The sequence below is a fragment of the Protopterus annectens genome, chromosome 13.part0, assembly GCF_019279795.1.
Source record: "Protopterus annectens isolate FY-2018-M chromosome 13.part0, PAN1.0, whole genome shotgun sequence".
Lineage (NCBI taxonomy): Eukaryota > Metazoa > Chordata > Ceratodontiformes > Protopteridae > Protopterus > Protopterus annectens.
The window spans coordinates 110,507,414-110,533,663 of NC_056747.1; the positions used below are offsets into that span (position 1 = coordinate 110,507,414).

Here is a 26,250-nt window from a genome sequence, read left to right on the forward strand (position 1 = left end):
AATGGTTAGAATTCGTGTTTTAGAACACTTAAGAGATATTAGAAATTGTAGTGAAGTAAATCCTGTGGCACAGCACTTCCTTGGAAAAACATGGAGGCCTTCCTAGTAGTTTAAAGTTCTTTTTCCATGGGAGGGAGTGATTACTCTCAAAAATTATTGGAATTAGAGACAAAAATTATTTTGAAATTTAAAACTTTAAAGGCCTTTGGACTTAATTTGGAACTGGCTATTTAGTCTAATGAAATTTGATATAAGTTAATGAAATTAATTTTTGTATCTAAATTAATGTATTATTTATATTTTAGTATTTAAAATAGTGTGTATTTATAATTGTTAAAAGAAATGTATAGATAATTGAAACAAAATAGATATTAATATGTGGACTTAGATGGATATATTTAAAATTGTGGATAAAAATGTTTAAATTTAATATGTAAAATGGGGATGAAATGTTTATTGATTAATTGAATGAATTGATTAAGTTGTTTGTGTTAATTGCTTTGTAAAGTGTATATAAATGTGCTTAAAGCATACACTTTTTGTGATCCCTTGAAGGCGAAAGGCCGAGGTAACAGATCGCATTGCTAATAAAGGAAAATACTGGCAAAGTGCTTGGACTTGTGTTTTGTTACATGAGTGCCTTGTTACTCTGTAGCAATCTAATGTACCACGATGAGGCCCATGTTAGATGCAGCTGCTTTTAGCAAGCAGTATCAAGTTTTCTAGCACAGTTGTTACACTAATGAAACACCTTCTAATGAATGCTCCTGAACTGCAAATTTACCTAATTACACAATTATCAAATACCATGCTAAGAGACCTGTAGACATTCTAGAACTCAGAAAACCACCTGAAAAATGCATTGACCATATATGGGTAGGTTAGTGACCCCTTGTGAGGATGCTGGGGAATATATTCGAATTCTGCACCAGATGAGGTGCTGAAGAACAAATCTGCTATCATAGTTAGGCACAAAGGACCTTCTACACTCTTTCAGTGCCAGTATTTACATCCTAACAAAGTCAGTGCATCATGGTATGCTGTCTATTTCTATGTTAAGAAATGGTGGCACAGCTACTGGTTATGTTGAGTAGATGCCTGATGTGCATAATGAGCTGACACTATCAACATGGATGACAGTGGCAGGGCTGCCACACTCTTTGGATTATGATCTGCTGAAAGGCCATGGCTTACCAAATAGCTGGTTTTGCCAAGGCACTTAGGTGGTGCCATAACAAAAGTAACGTCTTCCATTTAATTCTTCATAGGGACCACTGTCAGTAACTTATTAGGGACTCCTATGGTGGTCCAGATCACTGGCACAGTCTTGTCAGGCTGGTGTCTGATGCCAGTGCGTTCCTTGCTTTAGTGAGCAGTGTTGGCACCACTACAGTGACCTGTAGTGGTGCTACCCTGAATTTCTACATTGGAGTGAAGAAGAAGGCAGAGCAGTAGACACTGACAGCTATTATAAGTAAGCAGCTCATACCCATTTCACTGTTGTCTGTGTTACACATATTTGGTGTCTTAGTAGGCATTTACCTAATGCCTTCTCTGTTTGCTTGTTTAATTTTGCAGCAGAGGCAGAAATCACTGAGAACTCCCTCCTGTTCCAGACAAGAATGAAATGATACTCTCCTGGAGGAGGAATAGATAGGATTTCTTATCTAGTTGCATCCTACTCTATGGTATTGGTGCCACTTAGCTCTGACCATTTTCAAAGTCTGTATGATTATCACTGCAACTGGTTTATTAGCTTCTTACAGTCCCACTGCTTACCTAGTACATTTGTTTTATTAGTTTGTTACAGCACTGCAGTTTACCTACTGCAGCTTTTTTATTACTTTGTTACAGGACTACAGCTTACCTACTATAGCTGTTTTATTAGTTTGCTACAGGACTACAGCTTACCTACTACAGCTGTTTTATTACTTTGTTACAGGACTACAGCTTACCTACTACAGCTGTTTTATTACTTTGTTACAGGACTACAGCTTACCTACTACAGCTGTTTTATTACCTTGTTACAGGACTACAGCTTACCTACTACAGCTGTTTTATTACCTTGTTACAGGACTACAGCTTACCTACTACAGCTGTTTTATTACTTTGTTACAGGACTACAGCTTACCTACTACAGCTGTTTTATTACCTTGTTACAGGACTACAGCTTACCTACTACAGCTGTTTTATTACCTTGTTACAGGACTACAGCTTACCTACTACAGCTGTTTTATTACTTTGTTACAGGACTACAGTTTACCTACTACAGCTGTTTTGTTAGTTTGTTACAGGACTACAGTTTACCTACTACAGCTGTTTTATTAGTTTGTTTCAGCACTGCTGTTTACCTAGTAGAGCTGTTTTATTACTTTGTTACAGTCCTGCAGCTTACCTACTACAGCTGTTTTATTACTTTGTTACAGGACTACAGTTTACCTATTACAGCTGTTATTACTTTGTTACAGGACTACAGCTTACCTACTACAGCTGTTTTATTGCCTTGTTACAGGACTACAGCTTACCTACTACAGCTGTTTTATTACTTTGTTACAGGACTACAGTTTACCTACTACAGCTGTTTTATTAGTTTGTTACAGGACTACAGTTTACCTACTACAGCTGTTTTATTAGTTTGTTTCAGCACTGCAGTTTACCTAGTAGAGCTGTTTTATTAGTTTGTTACAGTCCTGCAGCTTACCTACTACAGCTGTTTTATTACTTTGTTACAGGACTACAGTTTACCTACTACAGCTGTTATTACTTTGTTACAGGACTACAGCTTACCTACTACAGCTGTTTTATTGCCTTGTTACAGGACTACAGCTTACCTACTACAGCTGTTTTATTAGTTTGTTACAGCACTGCAGTTTACCTACTACACCTGTTTTATTACTTTGTTACAGGACTACAGCTTACCTATTACAGCTGTTTTTTTACTTTGTTACAGGACCACAGTTTACCTACTACAGCTGTTTTTTTTACTTTGTTACATGACCACAGTTTACCTACTACTGCTGTTTTATTACTTTGTTACAGTCCTGCAGCTTACCTTCTACAGCTGTTTTATTACCTTGTTACAGGACTACAGCTTACCTACTACAGCTGTTTTATTACTTTGTTACAGGACTACAGCTTACCTACTACAGCTGTTTTATTACCTTGTTACAGGACTACAGCTTACCTACTACAGCTGTTTTATTACCTTGTTACAGGACTACAGATTACCTACTACAACTGTTTTATTACTTTGTTACAGGACTACAGTTTACCTACTACAGCTGTTTTATTAGTTTGTTACAGGACTACAGTTTACCTACTACAGCTGTTTTATTAGTTTGTTTCAGCACTGCAGTTTACCTAGTAGAGCTGTTTTATTAGTTTGTTACAGTCCTGCAGCTTACCTACTACAGCTGTTTTATTACTTTGTTACAGGACTATAGTTTACCTACTACAGCTGTTATTACTTTGTTACAGGACTGCAGCTTACCTACTACAGCTGTTTTATTGCCTTGTTACAGGACTACAGCTTACCTACTACAGCTGTTTTATTACTTTGTTACAGGACTACAGTTTACCTACTACAGCTGTTTTATTAGTTTGTTACAGGACTACAGTTTACCTACTACAGCTGTTTTATTAGTTTGTTTCAGCACTGCAGTTTACCTAGTAGAGCTGTTTTATTACTTTGTTACAGTCCTGCAGCTTACCTACTACAGCTGTTTTATTACTTTGTTACAGGACTACAGTTTACCTACTACAGCTGTTATTACTTTGTTACAGGACTACAGCTTACCTACTACAGCTGTTTTATTGCCTTGTTACAGGACTACAGCTTACCTACTACAGCTGTTTTATTAGTTTGTTACAGCACTGCAGTTTACCTACTACACCTGTTTTTTTACTTTGTTACAGGACTACAGCTTACCTATTACAGCTGTTTTTTTACTTTGTTACAGGACCACAGTTTACCTACTACAGCTGTTTTTTTTTACTTTGTTACATGACCACAGTTTACCTACTACTGCTGTTTTATTACTTTGTTACAGTCCTGCAGCTTACCTTCTACAGCTGTTTTATTACTTTGTTACAGGACTACAGTTTACCTACTGCAGCTGTTTTATTAGTGGGTTATTGTGCTGCAGTTTCCCTAGTACAACTGTTTTATTAGTTTGTTACTGTCTTGCAGCTTACCTACTACAGCTGTTTTATTAGTTTGTTACAGCACTGCAGTTTACCTACTACAGCTGTTTTATTAGTTTGTTACAGTCCTGCAGCTTACCTACTACAGCTGTTTATTACTTTGTTACAGGACTACAGTTTACCTACTACAGCTGTTTTATTAGTTTGTTACAGTCCTGCAGCTTACCTACTATAGCTGTTTTATTACTTTGTTACAGGACTACAGTTTAAATACTGCAGCTGTTTTATTAGTTTGTTAAGGTGCTGCAGTTTACCTAGTACAGCTGTTTTATTAGTTTGTTACAGGACTACAGCTTACCTACTACAGCTGTTTTATTACATTGTTACAGGACTACAGTTTACCTACTACAGCTGTTTTATTAGTTGGTTATGGTGCTGCAGTTTACCTAGTACAGCTGTTTTATTAGTTTGTTACAGGACTACAGCTTACCTACTACAGCTGTTTTATTACATTGTTACAGGGCTACAGTTTACCTACTACAGCTGTTTTATTAGTTGGTTATGGTGCTGCAGTTTACCTAGTACAGCTGTTTTATTAGTTTGTTACAGCACTACAGCTTACCTACTACAGCTATTTCAATAGCTTGTTACAGCACTGCAGTTTACCTACTACAGATGTTTTACTAGTTTGTTACAGCACTGCAGCTTCCCTACTACAGCTGTTTTATTAGTTGTGTTACAGCACTGCAGCTTGCCTACTACAGCTGTTGCATTAGTTATGGTGATGCAGCTTACCTATTATAACTGCCATATTTTCCACGAGTTTTAGTCACAGTTATGTAGTATTTTGAATACTGTTTAATTTTGGCTGTGACTGATACCGTAGTTAATATAGGTATAATGAGTTTGTGTATAGATGTCATGTCTTTCATCAGTAGGAAAAATCCTACAGTTATGCACAGAGTACTATGCACACCCATGTGCAGAATACGCATGTTGGTAATTTACACTCAGATGTTATTTGCAGTGAGATAATCACCAAGGTCTTCCTGCGGTGCATATTTTTCTTAAGCTGACATACCCAGTGGTCTTTACATTGTTAGGCTATGAATACTACCCACCCCATGGTATACTTTGTGGGGTAAACAGGCATTTTATCGGGGGTGTACAAACATTTTTGGCTGTGTGTCATGTTATGAAGGTGCTTTGATGTGGCATTGGGCTGTGGGGTAGCTTCATATGGAGGTTGTGCATCAGTCCTCTTTGATGGTGGGTATATTTTGTATCATCCATGCTTCTGTTCACTACTTCTACTGTTGTTCATAGTTTCACCTGTCTTCGACAGCCATGGTATGTGGGGTGATGCGTTGCAAAGAACTTTGCAGTGTCTGTACAACAACTGCTGTTGTCTTTGTCAATTCAGAATGGTTTCTTCTATGGCTTTGGTACAGCACATTGTCATCACATGCATGTTGGTTGCATAGCTTTCACGAATGTCTACATTGTAATGACATGCCTCACAGTACACCCCTTGCAGGGGATCTACAGGGCCAGTATTCAACACAGTAGCCATGATTTCTTCCACGCAATGGTCCCATGTCAACACTGAAGCTTTCCCATTGTCGCAACCATCCCAGGCAATGGTGTCAGTAATAATGCACAACTTGCCTTACATATGCTAATATATTTTTCCATTAACAAACTTAGGAAGTATGATCTGAGGTGTCCTAGTAGCATATGTACTGCTTCTGGACGGGAACTCTATGTAGCAATCTGAGTGGTCATGTGTGACACCAGTAACACTAAATTAGTTTGTATCCATCCCTGTCCCTTTTTTTGTCACTCTCCTTCACTTTAATATGTATTTGGTGTTTCCTGTTTTATTTCTATCCGTTTATGTTAACATGTTCTGCAGCATCTATCCCAGCTGTGCCATTGGCATGGCACATGTCCCTCACCCCTCCATCAGGACCATCCTTTTCCTGTCCACACTCCACCTGTTTCCAGAACCACCTCCGTATTGGTTGCAGTGAGTGGAATCACTTTCGGTCTCTGGCAGTAACTCACTGGAAGGTTTGTAGGCAGACAGGAGTTGGCAGTGGTCATGGCAAAGCTGGTGGGCAGGTAGTTGGAAGTTAACACTGGACACCAACAGAGATTCCAGGTGCAGTTTCAAGAGCCGCACCACTGCTTGGCTCTGCTTTCATCATCTTAGGTGAGGCCCAGTAGAAAGGGCATTTAGGTCGGTGGCTGACTTTTCCTTGGGTCATACCCAACCAGTGTGGAAACTGCAGTGGGATACCCACCTTACTCCTCATCCTGATGTCCCACTTCTTCTGTATCACTTTCCTGCCTCCCTCCCCTGTTTTGTCACCTAGTCTTCCCTATCACCACTGTCCTTTTTCTGTTTGTATATATATGATTCCACTGTCAACCCTCTTGTCCTTGTATGTCAGCATCTCCCCTTTTGGTCTTTGCCTCTGTGTTTTGCTTGTTTGGTTGCCCCTACTTCCCACACCATTGTACCCTATTCCATCCCCTGGATTTCCTTTATTTCCTTCTCCATCACTTATTCTCAAATAAAAGGTAATGGGTTTCTGTCCCTAAACAAAAATATATCTTTCCTCCCCCTAGCCAGACCCACTCTTACCTCCTCATGTATCTTTGTGTGTTCCTTTGCTTGACTACCCCTATGTATACTGTTCTATGTACCTATAATTATTGCTGGAGGCCATGTATTATGGCTTCCAACCATTCTCATAGTATCGATATGTGCACATGTACATACATTTGGGCATGGTCCATTTCTCCATGGCATTCCTGACTGCAATTTCACATTACTATTTCTTTCCATGGGCCAGTCATTTCTGAGAGCAGGGTTTTAATTCATAGGAACTTTGGCTGTGAAATTCCAGCTAGTTAATTGCTAATTACTCGCAGGCTGCATGACATAACATAATATCACTGCAGTAGCTGTAGCATGATGGCTGTAGGCATGTTTATGAATCCCAGGGAAGGACTTATATCTGCAGTACTTCCACAACCTGAAAGGAATGTATCTTTTCTGTTATTAATTAACAGCTTCCCTTCTTAACACTTTTCAATATGTTCTTTACATTTGCAACCTTTTCTATTTGGGAATTTTGGGCTACCTGCTACTGCAGAAAAAAAATTCACCTTGAATATTTTCCAGATTTTTATAATGATCTTTTTAATAATGCCAGATTCAAATCTCAGACACAGTATGCTCACCTGTGGTTCAGTTGGTAGTGTTTTCTCTGATTTGTCCTGCTTTCACCAGCAGAAACATAGGATCTCCCTCCTCACCCATGAGTTACATGGCTTAGGTGATAGCCAGTATATGGGTTATTCATGGGCACTGACTGGCCAGGGCTTGAAATCATGGTGGGGATAAGATTAAAAGGAATTTAAAAAGCCCAGCAAAATGATATGCATTATGCTGTATGCCATTTCTTTGCTTCCCCTTGCAGCTGTGGCTCCTTTGGCATTATTTTGTTGTTTAGACCCTGCCCTTGCCATAATCCCCCTCAATTTCCATCTCTGTCCCTTTTTATTTCCACCGTTCTTCTACTTTTTAGAATTTGTTGCCTAATCTGCTGAACTTTCTTTACTGATAATATGTTGCAATGGAAAAGTTAAGTCAGTGCTAACACTACTTCCTGTTATATCGTCACGTCTTCTTGGTCATATTATTTGTACATCTTTTTTGTCTGACTTGTTTTCTCCACTGGTGGTATATTGCATTGTACTTTTTTCTTCCATCAGCCATGCATTTTCTCCATGGGAGGCATATTCATTGCATTTTTGTTTATTATTCTTATTTTTTCTATATCGAATGTCAAATGTTGTTCTCTTTATTTATATAATGTCCAGTATGTAATTTTTTGTTTCTGTAAAGTTGGAGCTTTTCTCCTCAGGCATCCACTGAAAACAAGGCATATGTCTCAGATGGACTAATCCGGTTAACAAATGTCAAATAAATAAATAAATAAATATATAAATAAATACATATAGATAAAAACAGACTTCTGAAAAACTCCTGGGGTTCTAGCATATTGGGAAGAACTCTGAAAAAGAAATTTATTGTGACTGCAGTCTGCATGTAATGTTTTAGTTAATAATGGAAAGAGAATAGTAAGCCCTTCGTAAAGTTTAAACATTTGTGTATGTTCTTTAAATAATTAAAATTAAAAAAAAATACTTCTGGTTTTGTTTTGCAGTCACAGAAGCCAGCTTTTATGATGTCTGTGGAGGTGAGCTGGACTCTGCTGTTCTGCTTTCTGTGGGTTTTGAAAAATGCCGATGCAGATGTTATTGCAAAGTGGGCTTCACAACTGAATGACTCACAACTACGAACACTGCTGGAGACCCTCAATCTGTGCCTCTCGTGTTTTGAATATGAGGTAAAACTCATTGTAGTGTTTCTGCTGAACTGACCGGCAGATTATTATGTTGTTGTTTTCTCACGGTTTCCAAAGTAATTCAAGAAGAAAAGTTCAATTTTTTTTCCTGATAAGACGATGTACTGTTTTTAGTGATCACACATAATCCAGCTATCCTGATATTCACAGGCTGAGTCCCACAACCATTCTCCATGACCAGACCAGAATGCCACATAATCCAGATATTCACACGCTGAGTTGCACCACCATTCTCCATGACCAGACCAGAATGCCACATAATCCAGATATTCACACGCTGACTCCCACCACCATTCTCCATGACTTGACCAGAATGCCACATAATCCAGATATTCACATGCTGACTCCCACCACCATTCTCCATGACTTGACCAGAATGCCACATAATCCAGATATTCACATGCTGACTCCCACCACCATTCTCCATGACTAGACCAGAATGCTACATAATCCAGATATTCACATGCTGACTCCCACCACCATTCTCCATGACTTGACCAGAATGCCACATAATCCAGATATTCACATGCTGAGTCTCACCATCATTTTACTTGACTAGACCAGAATGCCACATAATCCAGATATTCCCATGCTGAATCTCACCATCATTTTACTTGACTAGACCAGAATGCCACACAATCCAGATATTCACACACTGACTCCCACCACCATTCTCCATGACCAGACAAGAATGCCACATAATCCAGATATTCACACGCTGACTCCCACCACCATTCTCCATGACTAGACCAGAATGCTACATAATCCAGATATTCACATGCTGACTCCCACCACCATTCTCCATGACTTGACCAGAATGCCACATAATCCAGATATTCACATGCTGAGTCTCACCATCATTTTACTTGACTAGACCAGAATGCCACATAATCCAGATATTCCCATGCTGAATCTCACCATCATTTTACTTGACTAGACCAGAATGCCACACAATCCAGATATTCACACGCTGACTCCCACCACCATTCTCCATGACCAGACCAGAATGCCACATAATCCAGATATTCACTTGCTGACTCCCACCACCATTCTCCATGACTAGACCAGAATGCCACATAATCCAGATATTCACACACTGACTCCCACCACCATTCTCCATGACCAGACCAGAATGCCACATAATCCAGATATTCACATGCTGACTTCCACCACCATTCTCCATGACTAGACCAGAATGCCACATAATCCAGATATTCACACGCTGAGTTGCACCACCAGTCTCCATGACCAGACCAGAATGCCACATAATCCAGATATTCACATGCTGACTCCCACCACCATTCTCCATGACTTGACCAGAATGCCACATAACCCAGATATTCACATGCTGACTCCCACCACCATACTCCATGACTTGACCAGAATGCCACATAATCCAGATATTCATATGCTGACTCCCACCACCATTCTCCATGACTAGACCAGAATGGTACATAATCCAGATATTCACATGCTGACTCCCACCACCATTCTCCATGACTAGACCAGAATGCCACATAATCCAGATATTCACTTGCTGAGTTGCACCACCATTCTCCATGACTAGACCAGAATGCCACATAATCCAGATATTCACACGCTGAGTTGCACCACCAGTCTCCATGACCAGACCAGAATGCCACATAATCCAGATATTCACATGCTGACTCCCACCACCATTCTTCATGACTTGACCAGAATGCCACATAACCCAGATATTCACATGCTGACTCCCACCACCATACTCCATGACTTGACCAGAATGCCACATAATCCAGATATTCACATGCTGACTCCCACCACCATTCTCCATGACTAGACCAGAATGGTACATAATCCAGATATTCACATGCTGACTCCCACCACCATTCTCCCTGACTTAACCAGAATGCCACATAATCCAGATATTCACATGCTGAGTCTCACCATCATTCTACTTGGCTAGACCAGAATGCCACATAATCCAGATATTCACATGCTGAGTCTCACCATCATTCTACTTGACTAGACCAGAATGCCACATAATCCAGATATTCACATGCTGACTCCCACCACCATTCTCCATGACCAGACCAGAATGCCACATAATCCAGATATTCACAGGCTATCTCTCACCAACATTCTCCTTGACTAGTCCAGAATGCCACATAATCCAGATATTCACACTCTGACTCCCACTACCATTCTCCATGACTTGACCAGAATGCCACATAACCCAGATATTCACATGCTGACTCCCACCACCATACTCCATGACTTGACCAGAATGCCACATAATCCAGATATTCACATGCTGATTCCCACCACCAGTCTCCATGACCAGACCAGAATGCCACATAATCCAGATATTCACTTCCTGACTCCCACCACCATTCTCTATGACTAGATCAGAATGCCATATAATCCAGATATTCACACGCTGACTCCCACCACCATTCTCCATGACCAGACCAGAATGCCACATAATCCAGATATTCACATGCTGACTCCCACCACCACTCTCCATGACTAGACCAGAATGCCACATAATCCAGATATTCACATGCTGAGTTGCACCACCATTCTCCATGACTAGACCAGAATGCCACATAATCCAGATATTCACATGCTGAGTTGCACCACCATTCTCCATGACTAGACCAGAATGCCACATAATCCAGATATTCACTTGCTGACTCCCACCACCATTCTCCATGACTAGACCAGAATGCCACATAATCCAGACATTCACATGCTGACTCCCACCACCATTCTCCATGACCAGACCAGAATACCACATAATCCAGATATTCACATGCTGACTCCCACCACCATTCTCCATGACCAGACCAGAATGCCACATAATCCAGACATTCACATGCTGAGTTGCACCACCATTCTCCATGACTAGACCAGAATGAGGCTTACTCTTCCTCTAGCACCACACTTTATTATATTTATTTGGTTGAGCAGGTGGACTGGTGCATATCTGGTACCTTTTCAGCCAATATCAGCAAAGTGCAAACGAGTGGAAATGTGCAACTGAGTTGACCTGATTAACTATTCAAAGTCATTTACCTTTTATTAGAATGCTTTTCACTAAATACTTTACAAAAAATTCAAACAAGCAAGTGTCAAGTTTTAAACTTTATGAAAAACAGCTACTAAAGTTTGTACTAAATAAAATGTTATATATATATATATATATATATATATATATATATATAGACATATACATATATGAAGCAAAGGCTGTTAAGATATTTAAACAAATTTTAAGATGGAAAAAAATTAAATGAAATAGGAATACACATATACAGATCGTGAGATGATAATGAATCAGTATTCTGTATTTCAAATAATTATTAAAGAATGCAGCACATTAAATATCACATAGGTCTAGTTGAGTGGCAGACTCAAGAATTAAAAATATTAATGAAACAGGAATTTAACACTTCAGAATTCAGATAATTTATTAAAACATTAAAACCATCTTAACAGCATCAAAGTGTAATGTTTCAAGGTTTCCTTCCTTGAGGAAGAAACCTTCCCTCATGTGAAACTTACTGAGCTGTTGCCATGGGCTGATTTATTTGTTGGTCTGGTAGGTAAACTAAAGCACTGCAGACCCTTTTCAGTCATGATCCAGGCTGTATTTTTTATTTTATTTATTTACTAACTTAACCAGGAAGGTGGACTGGTTTGGAAATTCCATTTCAGCCATGACCTCAGCTCACTAATCAGTAATACAAAAATATACATGAAAAAATAACTAAATAGAAATTGATAATACAGCACCAAGGAATACATTATATATGTTGCAAACAATGCTTAAACATTCCAAGTTATATACTTTAAGTTGCTTGTTATGAAGCAAAGGTTTTCATTGTTCTCACCACCAACAATAAAAGAAAAGCTAACACATAAGGTACCTAGAGATGTTACTGATTTTGCCAGTGTCCCCAAAGCAGTGGCATTTATTCTTTAGTAATAGAAGGTCTCTAAGTTTAATGTGCAAATCTTGCACTGTTTGGTGCTGCCTTACTTCTACATTTAGATTGGTTCTGTAAGCTAGCCCTCATTTACTAAATCACCTAATTTTGCCCCAAAAGCTAGTCTTATGAGCAGAAAGTCTTCTTTACAAGTTGATCTGAAGTCATAAATGGAGTTTCTTGCTACCATCTTTAAGGATTCTGGGACATATATTTTATTTAACTACTCTGACTTGGAATCCAAGTCTATCAGGTTTCCTGAAATAACTGGGTTAGTTTGTCTTTGCAGAAGCAGGCAGTGATGGGCTTTAAGGTCTGCTAAAAATTATGAGAATGCATGTTTTGTTAATATTTGTCTGACGTAATGTGGTATTCACAGATGAATGTTATAAAATAATGCCCAGTGTATATTCTAGGTTAGGTAAGAGTACATTTTTTGGGTAAAGCCATTCTTCTTACCTTGAGAGAGAGGGGGAAAGAGCAATGTTCTGTAAAAGTTGTCAGTCAGCCTTGCTGACTGCTCTCTGTATGAGGTAAGAATGACAGTATACTGTTCAAAACATGGACTGACTATTTGTATTTAAGGACCTGCTTAATAGCTTCTGCCAGTCAGTCGTTTAGACCTGATTAATAGCTTCCACCAGTCAGTCGTTTACTAAAATCTATGATTGATTTTTTAGATTGTTATAAAAGTTGCAAAGGTTGTGATGGCTGATTTTTTTTTGCATAAATTGACAAGTTATTTTGGGATATCCAGCTCCACAAGAAACCAAAATCATTTCAGATCTTTTCTGCAAATTGTTGGGTGACTTGTGAAAGTTTGAAAGTAATATTTCACTTGTGTACATTATTAGATCAAGGAAAGGGAGGTTGAAGGGAAGATTATTAAGAAATTGAACATAATAGGCCAAAGGATGGATCATTGTAGAACATCACTAGTATGTTTCCTGTGCTAAAATAGAGTTGCCAGAAAGTTTCCTTTACTAATGTAATCAAGGAAACATTGACTCTGACTTGTTGAGTAGCCTGTCATTTAAAGTATGAAAGAATTATGTCACATCAATAAATAATATTAAGTAGCTATTAATTAAATTATTGCATGTAGTATTTGTGACTTTGTCCAAGGGTGTCAGGGTGCTAAAGCTAGTCCTAAATACAATGTCTGACATCTGTTAGGTGTCCATATCTTACCAGTATGTTCAATGATTTGATTTTAGGTTAGTTTCTGTAATAATTTGGCAAGTGAACATAAAATAAAAATTGCTCTAAAATATGAAACTGAGTTATCAGGGTGGAATTTAGCTGTAGGGATTGTATGAAAATGGTTAAGCTGTGAAAAAATGACCAGAAGTGAAAGAGAGGTTAAAGATATGAACTAAAAGTTTTGAGATATGTGGCATGGTTGTTTTTAGAAAGACAGAATGTAGCTGAGCATATTTAGCATTGTATATCAATATTTTTTTATTGATAGCTGGTACAATGGTTGCAAATTATACCTAGATGAAAATGGACTGCAGAATCATGGTCACCAAGTTTATTTGGTCAACTGCTACGATTTTCTAGTTGAGTTACATCCACCTTATTAAGAAACTTACTCATCTGGTACAAATTTGAAACACTTGCATTCCAATTAATATCAACAAGCATGCCAGTATTTGTTTTTAGACATGAGATGCATAATTATTGTAGTGTATGTTTTAACAAAGGCAGTTTGGATGGCAAGGGTCTGTCATCTATTTCTGTGTGCAGACTGTTGGTGTTATGTTGTGAGTACACCTTTATCTAGTTTGCAATAGTAACATTTAGAATGGTGATTTTTGTTTTTTGGATGACAACATTTAGGGAGCTAATACCTGTTCTGAGAATGCCTTTTGTTGGTGTGTGTGGAATAGTTGTCTATGATAATGGATGAACAGCAGAAGCTGCCCTTTAGCTGTGACTTATTTACAGCAGTGATTGCAAATTTATCAGGTACTTTTGCAGAGTAGTCTGGTACTCTATTGAGACTATTTACTGTTTAAGCTAGTTGTAATAAGTCCTTTTGAGAAATGATAAGGTGGGAAGTGATTTGAATGAGATTAGGCCTGTTTTTTTTATGTCTCCTGCTCTTATAAGTTATAGTATTAGGAGCTACTGTTTTATAAGGCATTATTTTGTGGTGAGTATAAAATTAAAATAGTTTTGGATCAATCAAAACTGGAAACACAACTGTTTTTGAGCAAGGTACCCTGTTTAGATGAGTAATTGTTGATATTCTGGAGAGAGAGATGGACTTTGATTGAGGGTTGTGATGTAAGTTTAGGGGTACAGTAATGAGAATAAGAGACTGGAGTAGTACTCCTTGCAAAATGATTATGTAAGTGTAGGAGAGCTATGACTGAGACTGCTACAGGAAAGGCTGAGAAATACTAATGCAAAGACCAGGACTGAGAAAGATAGAACAAAAAGGCTAGTTGTGAATGACATGGCTAATGTCTGTGGACATGCTCAATATTAAAATGATGATATATGAAAAAGCAAAAAAAAAAAAATATTTGAGTACTTACAGGATTACACTGGAATAGTTGTATAGGGAGTTTGTGCTATCTCAGGTAGTTGTTTACTAAATGTGGTTTTATAATAGTTTGTGCTTCCACTAAAGGTTCTAGAAAGAATAAGGGGGCAGTGGAGCAGATGTCAGAGAGTAAGAGAATATAGAGTGGAAGAAGAACTGCCATTGTTGCCATCAGCAATAGTTCACAGAGAGGGAGGTAAGGAATATAAAAATGCCTTTGGTATGACCAAAGGTAGGACAAAGTGTGGAAAGTAAGGACGGTAGAATAAGAAAAACAGAAATGCCTCTGCTGATACCAAAGTCAGAGAAATGATACCTTGATGTAAGGTACTTGGGGAAGAAATGTGGAGAATGAAGCAGGAAATATATCTAGATCATAAAAAGAAATGCCTCTGCTGATACCAAAGTCAGAGAAATGATACCGTGATGCAAGGTACTGGGGGAAGAAATGTGGAGAATCGAGCAGGAAATGTAGCTGGATATATACAAAAGGAGATACTGAGGGAGAGAAAATAAAATCTGCCTTGCCACCATGTATTATTTCATAGTGGAACAGAAGAACTTCACCTATTCTAACACTAATGGACATAGAAACAGGATGTAATGTTATGTACTGAAGAAAGAAGAACTTTAGATACTAAAATATGCTCTTTAAGAAATCTGAAAGTAAAGATTTTGAGCTTGACTTTGTTTCCATTAAAACTAAGCAGAGTGATGATACCTTGCCTTTGCAGTCACTCAGTCAATATACATAAAATGGCAGCTATAATGCTGTCTTTGTTCCCATTTCCTACCTAAGAAAACTTTGCAAGCTGGAAGAAAGGATGTATATATATATATATATATATATATATATATATATATATATTTATATTTATATATATATATATATATATATATATATATATATATATATATATATATATGGTTTACTATTGTTTGTTCAAACATTTTCCATTCAAAACAACGAATAGTAATACCGAAAGTAAAACGTTGACAATGTTGAACCAAATGCTCGACGCATTTGACTCGACATTGTTGTTGAAACCACCATGTGATAGCCGTATAGGAGCTGATGTACATCAGACTCCTATACTATGAATCACGTTTTTGCAGGGGGACCCCCTACTTATATATTCTAACTCCGAGATCGCACTACAGTGGGGATGTGGATGAATTTCCACTCCCCACTGTACTGCGATCTCCGTGCAGATAGTCGACTTACATTTATGCAAATGCAGTAGTGCATTCACATAAGTGGAGTCGACTGTCTGGTGCACAAATGTTTGTGCGTTCGACATTCTGATTTTCGGCACATTGCAGCTGACAGAATGTCGTTCGCACAATCAATAGTAAACATATATATATATATATATATATATATATATATATATATATATATATATATATATATATATACCCCTTTTGTTTCCACTAGAACTATTGCACAGGAAGAAATAATACAGAGGCAGTTTTATTTTGTACTTTGCCATCAAAAACTGGAAGCAGAGAGACTGGGAAATTACATTATTATCTGGCAGAGATTAGAGAAAGGTATTTGACTTAATACTTATGTGAGGTACTTTATGGGATGTGGTTACTAAGTGATTGCATAGTACTTATTGAAAATGGTGCTCTAAGTTTAGGGGAGGTATGATTGAGAGTGCTGAAAGAAAGGTTGAACTTGATTAGGTGATACATATGTTCATAGGTTCATAGGTTCATACTAGGCTATCTGCCCTAGGGCATTTATAAGCCTAGCCAGAGTGTGTTTGGCTTTTGCCACCCATTTTAAATTAATTTTGCTATGCCCTTTTTCGAGGTTAGTATACTGTGCCTCTGTCTAACAGTGACACAGAAGTGATACCCGGGGTAAACCTACAATCTCCCATCCACTCATCAAGATTCCTCTTGAAGAGAGTCAATGAGGGACTCTGCCTAACCTGGACTGGGATTTTATTCCAGAGTAAAGGGTGCCTCTGGGTTATGAATCTGTCCCTCCAGCATGTCCTATTTATTTCACTGCTGAGGTTCAAGTCTCTCGAGCGCGTAGCTCGATGGGATTTGGATTTTCTGAGGTGTAGCATGTCCATTAATTCCAGGTTGGACATGGCTTTATACGTCAGGCACATATCACCTCTGAGCAGGCGGTATGCCACTGAGTAGAGCTGGAGTTTCTTTAACCGGGCAGCATATGGCATCTGTTTGAGCCCTTTGATCCTCTTGGTGAGGTACTTCTGGGGTATTTCCAGTTGTTGCAGGTTTTCTGGTAAGGTACATCCCAAAAGGGGCATTGTACTCAATTATGGGCCTGATGAGGGATGAGTAAAGAGGCACGATGACCTTCCCTGATCTAGATGTGAATCCCTTCATGATTAGGTGGGCTATATAAAATGTTTTTCTAACCACTTTGGCCACGTGGTTGTCAAATGAGAGACTGCTATCCACTTGGGTCCCCAGGTCCCTAATTACTTCTTCTGTACTTAATGGATTACCACCTATGTGGTAATTTGTGGGCACTTTGTTTTTGCCAAAGGAGATGACTATACACTTTTTGGCGTTTAGCTTGAGGCCATGGCTCTGGCACCAGTTGTCTGTTTCTATGAGGCCCTTTTGGAGGAGGCTTGTGTCGGCTGGAGAGTCGAATATGGTGCCCAGTTTGCAGTCATCTGCGAACTTGGTCAGCCACAGTCCTTCCGTGTTGGCCTGTACCTCCGAGAAATATATACCAAACAAGAGAGGTCCCAGGACTGAGCCTTGTGGGACGCCACTTGTAACTGGTTTGGAGTCTGACATGGCTCCAGCAATTCTAACCATGTGGGTTCTGTCCTTGAACCAGTTTGCAACCCATCTAGTGACATAGGGGGTTATATTTAAGCTGGTGAGCTTATCTATAATGCCCAAGTGGGGTATTGTATCAAAGGTTTTTGCGAGGTCCAGGTAGGCTGTGTGGACCACCTTCCCCTCGTCAATGGCCTTGGTGACTGTTTCAAAGAAATCGACCAGGTTTAAGAGGCAGGATCTGCCCTTAACAAAGCCGAACTGGGTAGGACCCAGTGTCTGTAGGTCCCCGATATCTTTATTTATGAGGTCGATGATGATCTTTTCCATAGCTTTGTAGACCAAGCTAGTCAGGCTTATGGGGCGATAGTTTCCAGGATCCATTGAGGCACCACCTTTGTGGAGAGGAACCACTGTTGCTGTACGCCACTCTTTGGGTACATATCCTGTAGTAAGGCTGAGACTGAACAGTAGTTTTATGTTTGGGTTTAGCTCTTCTTGGAGTTCATGTAGGACGCAGCCCGGGACACCGTCTGGTCCCATTGATGCTGTGTTTTTTGCTTTGGAGAGGGTGGCTCTTACCTGAGCATCTGAGATGTCAGGGGGGCAGCACTCTGTTGGGATAGATATTTGCCCTTTTGGTGGGGAGGGGGGGCGAGAAGTTTGCGCTGAACCTGTCAGCTAGGATGTTGGCAATGTCTGTGGGTTCAATGTATTTTTTGTCATTTTGGACTAATTCTGAGCATATCTGGGAATTCCCACCCAGGTTCCTAACATAACTAAAGAAAGCCTTGTGATTATCCTTAGTGTCCTGTGCAATTTTTCTCTCGAAGCTGACCTTAGACGATTTTTATGAGTGCCCATAGTTTTTTGCTAATACTGATCAGAGATGCCTTCCCTTTTTGTGATTTTGCTCTATCATGTAGTAGTTTCCTCCTTCTATTGTATAGTTTGTTTATGGTTGGGGTCCACCAGACAGGACGTCTGCCTTTGGAGGATTGGGTCTTGGTTTTATTTGGAATTGCATGATCCATGCATTCCTGAAGGTGTTCATAGAATGCGTTTATAAAGGATTCTGCAGTCTGGGCCGTATTTTCCACAGGCTCGGGGGCTTTGAAGGATTCCACCTCGGTTTTGAGGAGTGTGAAATTTGCTTTAGAGAAGTTTTTCACTGTGGTTTTCTGGGCAGGGGGTGGGGTCGGGATGTGAATATTCAGTGAGATTAGTTTATGGTCTGATCTTACCAGTGAGGGATACACTTCTGGTCTGGAGCATAGAGTCCCCATGTTGGTGATGATCAGGTCCAGTATGTTTTCCCCTCTTGTGGGAGTGGTAACAAGTTGTTCCATAGCATTTGAGTTTATAAATTCTAGGAACCTTTGGGCTAGGGTGTTGGAGCTAGAGTAATGCTCTCAGTCTCAGTCTATGTTTGGGTAGTTGAAGTCGCCCAGTATAATGGTGTTTGGAGAGACCTTCATATTTTCCAGTGTTCTCAGGAAGGCCAAGTGGGGTTCCTGGGTTTGGGAGGGTGGTCTGTAGCAGGCTATAAACTGGAAGGCAGTTTTACCCACTGTTAGTTGCACATGGATAGTCTCTGATGCTTCATGCTGTGCCACCAACCTGGAGGTGTGGGTATCTTTGACGAATATTGATACTCCCCCTCCTTTTGTGGTTCGGTCCAAGTTTTGGGGCCGAAAAGCATGGTATGAGGTATAACCTGGTAGTGCTGGGGTGCTCTCGGGAGCCTTGAACCAGGTTTCTGTTACTGCCCAGATATATCGATGTTCTCCATGCTAAGGAGAGTTTCAAGTGTGTGCATCTTGAGGTTTAGACTTCTGGCACTGAGTAGCATTACTCTTAGTTTCTTATCCCTTGTGATACCTATGGAGGTGGGTTTGTCTTTTGAGCCTTGCCTAAAAAAGGCACTATGGGGAAAGCGAGAGCCTTTGCCAATATCCGAAAGCCCAGGGGTGACAGGTGCAAGCCGTCCCTAGCAAAGCATCGTGGCTTGTCGAGCATGTCATCCCAGGCTGACAGGCATTGGATCCCCTTTGAATGACACCAATACTTAAGCCAATTGTTGAAATTGATCATCTTGTCTTCATATTGTGGTATCATTCTTGGTGAGGGTAAGATGCTACTCAAGGTCAGGGTCATACCGGCCTGGACTACATGCTCAGAGAGCTCCTCTATGTCTCTTTTCATGTTTTCATGTAGTCCAGGGAGGTACGTCTCAGGTCATTCACACCAGCATGGACAATGACCGAGTCATATTTGTACTTGCCTTGGAGTGATCTGAGTGCTTGTGTTATGTGGCGGATCCTAGCGCCTGACAGGCAGCTCACCGTGACCTTCTCCTTGTTCAGTCTGGTGAGCGGGACGTCAGTGTAGAGTGTAGAGTTGAGTGTGTGACAAGGGTTTTAGACTAGGAGTAGCTGTATGGATTACTGTGTGCAGAAAGCTGGCAGTGTTTTGATTGCTCTGTCAGCCAATGTAAACATTGGCATCCTTACTTAGAACAGCTGCTATAAGAAGGAGCACTTTATATGGTGTGTTTTGAATCTAGGGTCCCGTGATCTCCTAACACTGATTTTTCATCAATATAGATATCAGGTGTGAAGGTGGGACACACAGGTCCAGATGCTTTCCCTTTTTCTTGCTGTGTGCTTTGGACTGCTGGAAGGAAATGTAGAGCAACAAAGGGACGGGTAAATGCACTATATGCAACCACTACATTCAACTACCATGAGCTGGGAGATAGGAAAAATCTTGAGTGCCCAGAGAAATGTCACAGCTATACAGAGGGCAAAAGGGTAGCCAATATTGCACCATGTTTATCCCAGCATCCAATTTTTAAATGTAAGTATTTTGCACAATGAAATGTGCTATAATATTTTTTGGTCCCCTTAGCCTGCCCCTTGCTGACCATCAGCTGCTCAGCTTCGGCTTCATTTGTTGCATGCAGGATTTTAACAAGCAGGTGGGGCTGGTCTTGCAGATTGAAGAAGAATGGGGAGAAAATGGGTGGCGATCTGATATCCTCCCAGTACAGGTCTTCATAGGTAGTGTTGGAACTAGATGAGGAAAGGGATTTGTGGGAGACACAGCTGAGCTAAATGCTAGCAACACCATATCTGCTGTTACTAATGACAAGTCTTTTCAGAGGGCCATATCCTTAATGTGCTGACTCTGTTTTACTAGACATGCTCAGACAATTTGGACTGGCCTGTGAGGATATACCTGTTTCCTGGGCCTTGGGGTGAGAATGCCTTCTTAGTTCATACACAGCCAGCCCTGTGATCATTCCAAGCTTCCGTCTCTCTCCAGGGCTTCATGAGCAATTTGTCCAAGCCAGCACAGCCTTCCTTCCCCCCCAGGTATGTGTACCCATCTTCTTTGCCGGCTCTCACAGATTACAGGCTGCTTACCAAGCTCAGTTTGGCTTGGTCATAATTAGGGCTTTATCCCTTTATTCCACGGTCTGGTCATGTGAGATGTGAAGGAATGGAAGGTAGAGAAGAAGTGTAATTAACATGCTGCATATAAGTAATAGAGCGATAAAATCAAAGTACAGTCCAAGAAACCGACGTAGTAATAGAGTTCAAGGAGAGTAGGAGGTAGTATGTGACGTGAGAAGGAAAATGAAAGCAGCGAGCCTAGCACAGAAGGAATTCTATACACATGGCTCTTCTAAGGTAGAAGCCATATCTGACATCTGTAAGGTAGGCCTGATATAATCGTAGCTTCCCAGTAGGTTGACAGTGGCAGCATTATTTAAAACAGAATATGGGAATAGAGGTTTATAGAGCTACAGATGACAGGAGAAAAATAAAGATGCCAAATGTGATATGGTGGAGAAGAGAGATTGCAGAAACAGAGGAAAGGACAGAAATATAAAAGGATTTCTAGCCAAATCCCCGGTTTATGGGAGACTTGAGCTACCCTTTTTCAGACTACAAAGTGTATTCTGCCTCTAACTCACAGGCACATTTTCTCGACTTTATCAAGACAAAAACCCTGTACTAGATAGAGCACACTCCAACCAGAAGATCAAACATATTGGATCTAGTTCTCACCAACATGGTAGATTATTTTATTCCCCCCTTGTGTAACATCCTCATTGGTGAGGTCAGACCACAAAGCTGTCCCAAAACATTTTGAAACTATTCTAAAGCAAACTACATCCTATTAAGTGACAATTTGTCAAAATTCACAGCACCCCAAACTAAGAGAACACAGATACATATGCAGAATTGTCATGCTGCCATCACTCCCAGAAGTAAGGTGAGATCTAACACCAAAAACAATCCCCTCTGGTGGAATCCTTACCTTAACAGGTTATATAACAAAACAGAAAAGCCATGGCTAAAATCAGAAAGAGCAACTCTCCTAAAGAGAATAACTCTCTGATTCCACTAAACAAGATACTAAGAGATCTAATAAAGTCCAACAAGTCTGAGTATAAGGCCAGGATAGCCTCCCAGGCTAAGGACAGTCACAAGGCCTTCTTCAGCTATGTCATGAAACTTTAAGGTAACACTCAGTGGTGTGAGGAAATGGAGATCAATGGCACAAACTTTACTGACCAGAGTTAAATAGCAAATCTACTAGTTGATAAATTTACTTGTAACTTCATTCCCCCACTACCCCCTGTGAAATCCCTTTTAGAATATCCCTTCCAGTTATCAGTGGCGAGCAGGCCTTGGTGGTACTCACTAAGGCCAAAAACGCTCCTTCACTGGACCCCAACAATATACTCAGTTGCTTCCTAAATAGCCCAAAACATGACCTAGCAGGACCACTTGAGCCTCTATTCAATTACAGCCTCAAAACAGGTTACATGCCACAGTGGTCATCCTTTTATATAAGGGTGGACCATTAACTGACCCCAGGAACTACAGACACATTAGTCTGACAAGTTATACATGTAAAGCCATGGAATGAGTTATCATGGAAATGATCAGCAAGGACATTGGCAACCTACAGACACTGGACCCATTCCAGTATGGCTTTGTTAAGGGAAGGTCTTGCCTACTCAAGCTGTTAGACTTCTTTGATAGGGTCTCCAAGATTATGAATGAGGGGAAAACGGTGCATAGTGCCTAGCTTGACCTGGCCAAGGCATTCGATATAATACTCCACTCCGGTATTGTTGAAAAACCCTAAAAACTATGCCTGAATCCCTACATAACTTGTTGGATTGCTGGCTGGCTGGTTCACAGATAGAATTCATGAATTCAGGACCAGTGAAACCACCTCCAGCAGGGCCTGCATCCTATGTATCCTAGAGATCTGTGTTGAGCCTGCTGCTGTTTGACATCTACTTCTTGGAAACCAAAATTAATGTCTAGGGTCCCTGGCTCACCAAGTCCTCAGATGACTGTAAATTGGGACCTGTCACATTCTTCCCCCAACACCAACATCCTGCAACAAGATATAACACAAGCAAATGATTAGTGCCAAAGCCATAGGTTACAACTTACCACAAAGAAATGCATTATAGTGCCCTTTGGAAAATCATCCACCCAAGCTAATTGCTACATTAACAAAACCAAGACTGAAACACTGAAGGTTGAGGAGTGTCCATATTCACCAAGGATATTCACACCTCCAGGCTAGTTGCCCAACACAATGCATCTGTAACCCCCCCCCCCCCCCCCACCATACCTCAAGATTCTCACTACACCTTTATAAACACACTGGAAAATATTAAGATACAACCAAACACCCTAATACTGGGTGATTTCAACTACCCTGCCATTAACTGGGAAAACTACTCGGGTACCAACATCTTTTCCCAACGGTTCTTGGAATTCATAAATTCCAGTGCCCTGGATCAACTAATCCATTGTCCCACCAGGGGCTCCAATATCCTAGACCTAGTCATTACCAACATGGGAGATAGATGCTCCACACCAGTGGTCACCTCCTCATTGGTCAAGTCTGACCATAAGCAAATCGCCCTTGATATCCACATCCCACTCCCACCCCCGAGTAAAGAAACCTCCATAAAAAACTTCTCCAAAGCCAACTTCATGCTACTGAAGTCAGAAGTGACAAACTTCATGACACCCATGCAGACGGGATCTGAAAGTTCGACTGCTGAATCCTACACTAAGGCACTGTATGAGCACATCCACTCGTGCATGAATCGTGCCATCTCAAATAGAACCAAGATGCTCTCCTCCAAAAAAGGAAGACAATCTGGTGGTCCCCTGCTATAAACAAACTATACAACAGAAGGAAGAAACTGTTGCAGAAAAGAGGAAAATCCCAGGATGCAAAAAACTCCCTCACCAGCCTCAGCAAGAAGCTGAGATCCCTCATAAAATCCTCAAAAGCTAGTTACGAAAATAAAATTGCCAAAGATTCCAAAGACAACCACAAGGCATTCTATAGTTATGTCAAGAATCTAAATGGCAATGCTCAGATCTGCTCTGAGCTACAACAGAATGGCATTAAATATACTGATCCCAAGGATATTGCCAATATCCTGGCAGATCGATTTAGTGGCAACTTCACCCCCCTCTCACCCCCTAAAGGGCCCATCTCAATACCAAAAGATTGCCAAATTCCGGTAATCACGGCCACACAGGTAGAAACCGCACTCTCCAAAGCTAAGAATACAGCATCCATGGGACCAGATGATATCCCGGGATTTGTACTACATGAACTACAGAATGAACTGGCACCTCACCTAAGTGTTATGTTTAATCATAGCCTCACCTCAGGCTTCGTGCCCACTGAGTGGCGCACAGCTACAGTTATCCCACTCCACAAGGGGGGATCCACCTTGGATCCCGGGAACTACCGTCCCATCAGTCTGATGAGCCTGATCTGCAAGGGCATGGAACGTATTATCATGGAATTTATAAACAAAGACATTGGCAACCTTCAAACACTGGACCCCACCCAGTTTGGGTTCGTGAAGGGCAGATCTTGTCTCCTGAACCTGACTGACTTCTTTGAATCAGTCTCCAGAGCTGTGGATGAGGGTAAGATGATCCACACAGCCTATCTGGACCTTGCCAAGGCTTCTACACCATCCCTCACTCTGGAATCATAGATAAACTTACTAAGCTGGGCATAAATCCCTATGCCACTCGATGGGTTGCCAACTGGCTTACTGACAGAACCCAGACTGTAAAAGTAGCCGACTCCAAATCCAGCTCCAGACAAGTGACAAGTGGAGTACCTCAGGGTTCAGTCCTGGGACCACTCTTGTTTGGCATCTACTTCTCTGAAGTACAGGCCAACACTAAGGGACTCTGGCTAACAAAGTTCGCAGATGACTGCAAACTGGGAGCTATTATTGAATCCCCAAATGATGTGGATATTCTACAAAAGAGCCTTACAAAAAGAGATGCCTGGTGCCAGAGCCATGGACTCAAGCTTAATGCAAGAAATGTATAGTTATCCCCTTTGGAAAAAACATGTACCCATGAATTACCACATAGGTGGCAGTACACTAAACATCGAAAGTGTGATGAGAAACTTAGGGACACAGATGGACAGTGGTCTCACCTTCGATAACCATATCGCCACAACAGTCAGGAAATCCTTCTATGTGACACACCTCATCACTAAGGGCTTTTCATCCAGAAAAAAAGGAGGTCATTTTCCCACTGTACTCATCCCTCATTAGACCCATTGTAGAGTATAATGCCCCGTTTGGTATGTAACTCACAAGACATCTGCAATAGCTGGAAAAGCCACAGAAATACCTCACTAAAAGAATCACAGGCCTAAAGCAGATGCCATATGCTGACCATCTAAAAAAACTCCAGCTATACTCTGTGGCATATCGTCTACTCAGAGGGGATCTCTGCCTAACATACAAGGCCATGTCAAACCCTGAGCTGCTGGGCATGCTCCACTTAAAGAAATCCCAATCCCTCAGAGCCACACGCTCCAGGGATCTAAACCTTGTCATCGCAATGAACAAAACATGTTGGAGGGATAGATTCCTGACCCAGAGACTCCCCATACTCTGGAGTAGACTGCCCATAAATGTCAAGCAGAGCGCCTCCTTGGCCCTCTTCAAAAGGAACCTTGATGGTTGGATGGGAGATAGGAAATTCACCCCGGGGATCATGTCATTCGCCCTGCTAGACATGGATCCAGGGAAGCAAATATTGTGCCAATAGCCTAGTAGCAGCCTATGAACCTATGATTTGACCCGATAGTTAGGGATCTGAGAACATATGTAGATGGTAATTTGACCTTCGACTAACATGTAGCCAAGATAGTAAAAAAAAAAAAAAAATCATTCTGTCACCCAATTCATGGGCAAAGTATAGCATTTAAGTCCAAGGAAGTTCCAGTACCACTTTACCCAACCCTTGTCAGACTCATCATT

General features: G+C 40.6%; 1 protein-coding gene across 1 annotated transcript in view; it reads left to right on the forward strand.

The window, feature by feature from the left end:
* The window catches only part of LOC122787839 (dedicator of cytokinesis protein 7-like), a 4,057,077-nt gene that overhangs the window by 3,248,793 nt on the left and 782,034 nt on the right, over window positions 1-26,250 (forward strand). Inside the window, exon 31 of the mRNA XM_044054755.1 lies at window positions 8,385-8,567. Coding sequence (XP_043910690.1) covers window positions 8,385-8,567 — 183 coding nt within the window. The remainder of the gene's footprint in view (window positions 1-8,384; window positions 8,568-26,250) is intronic.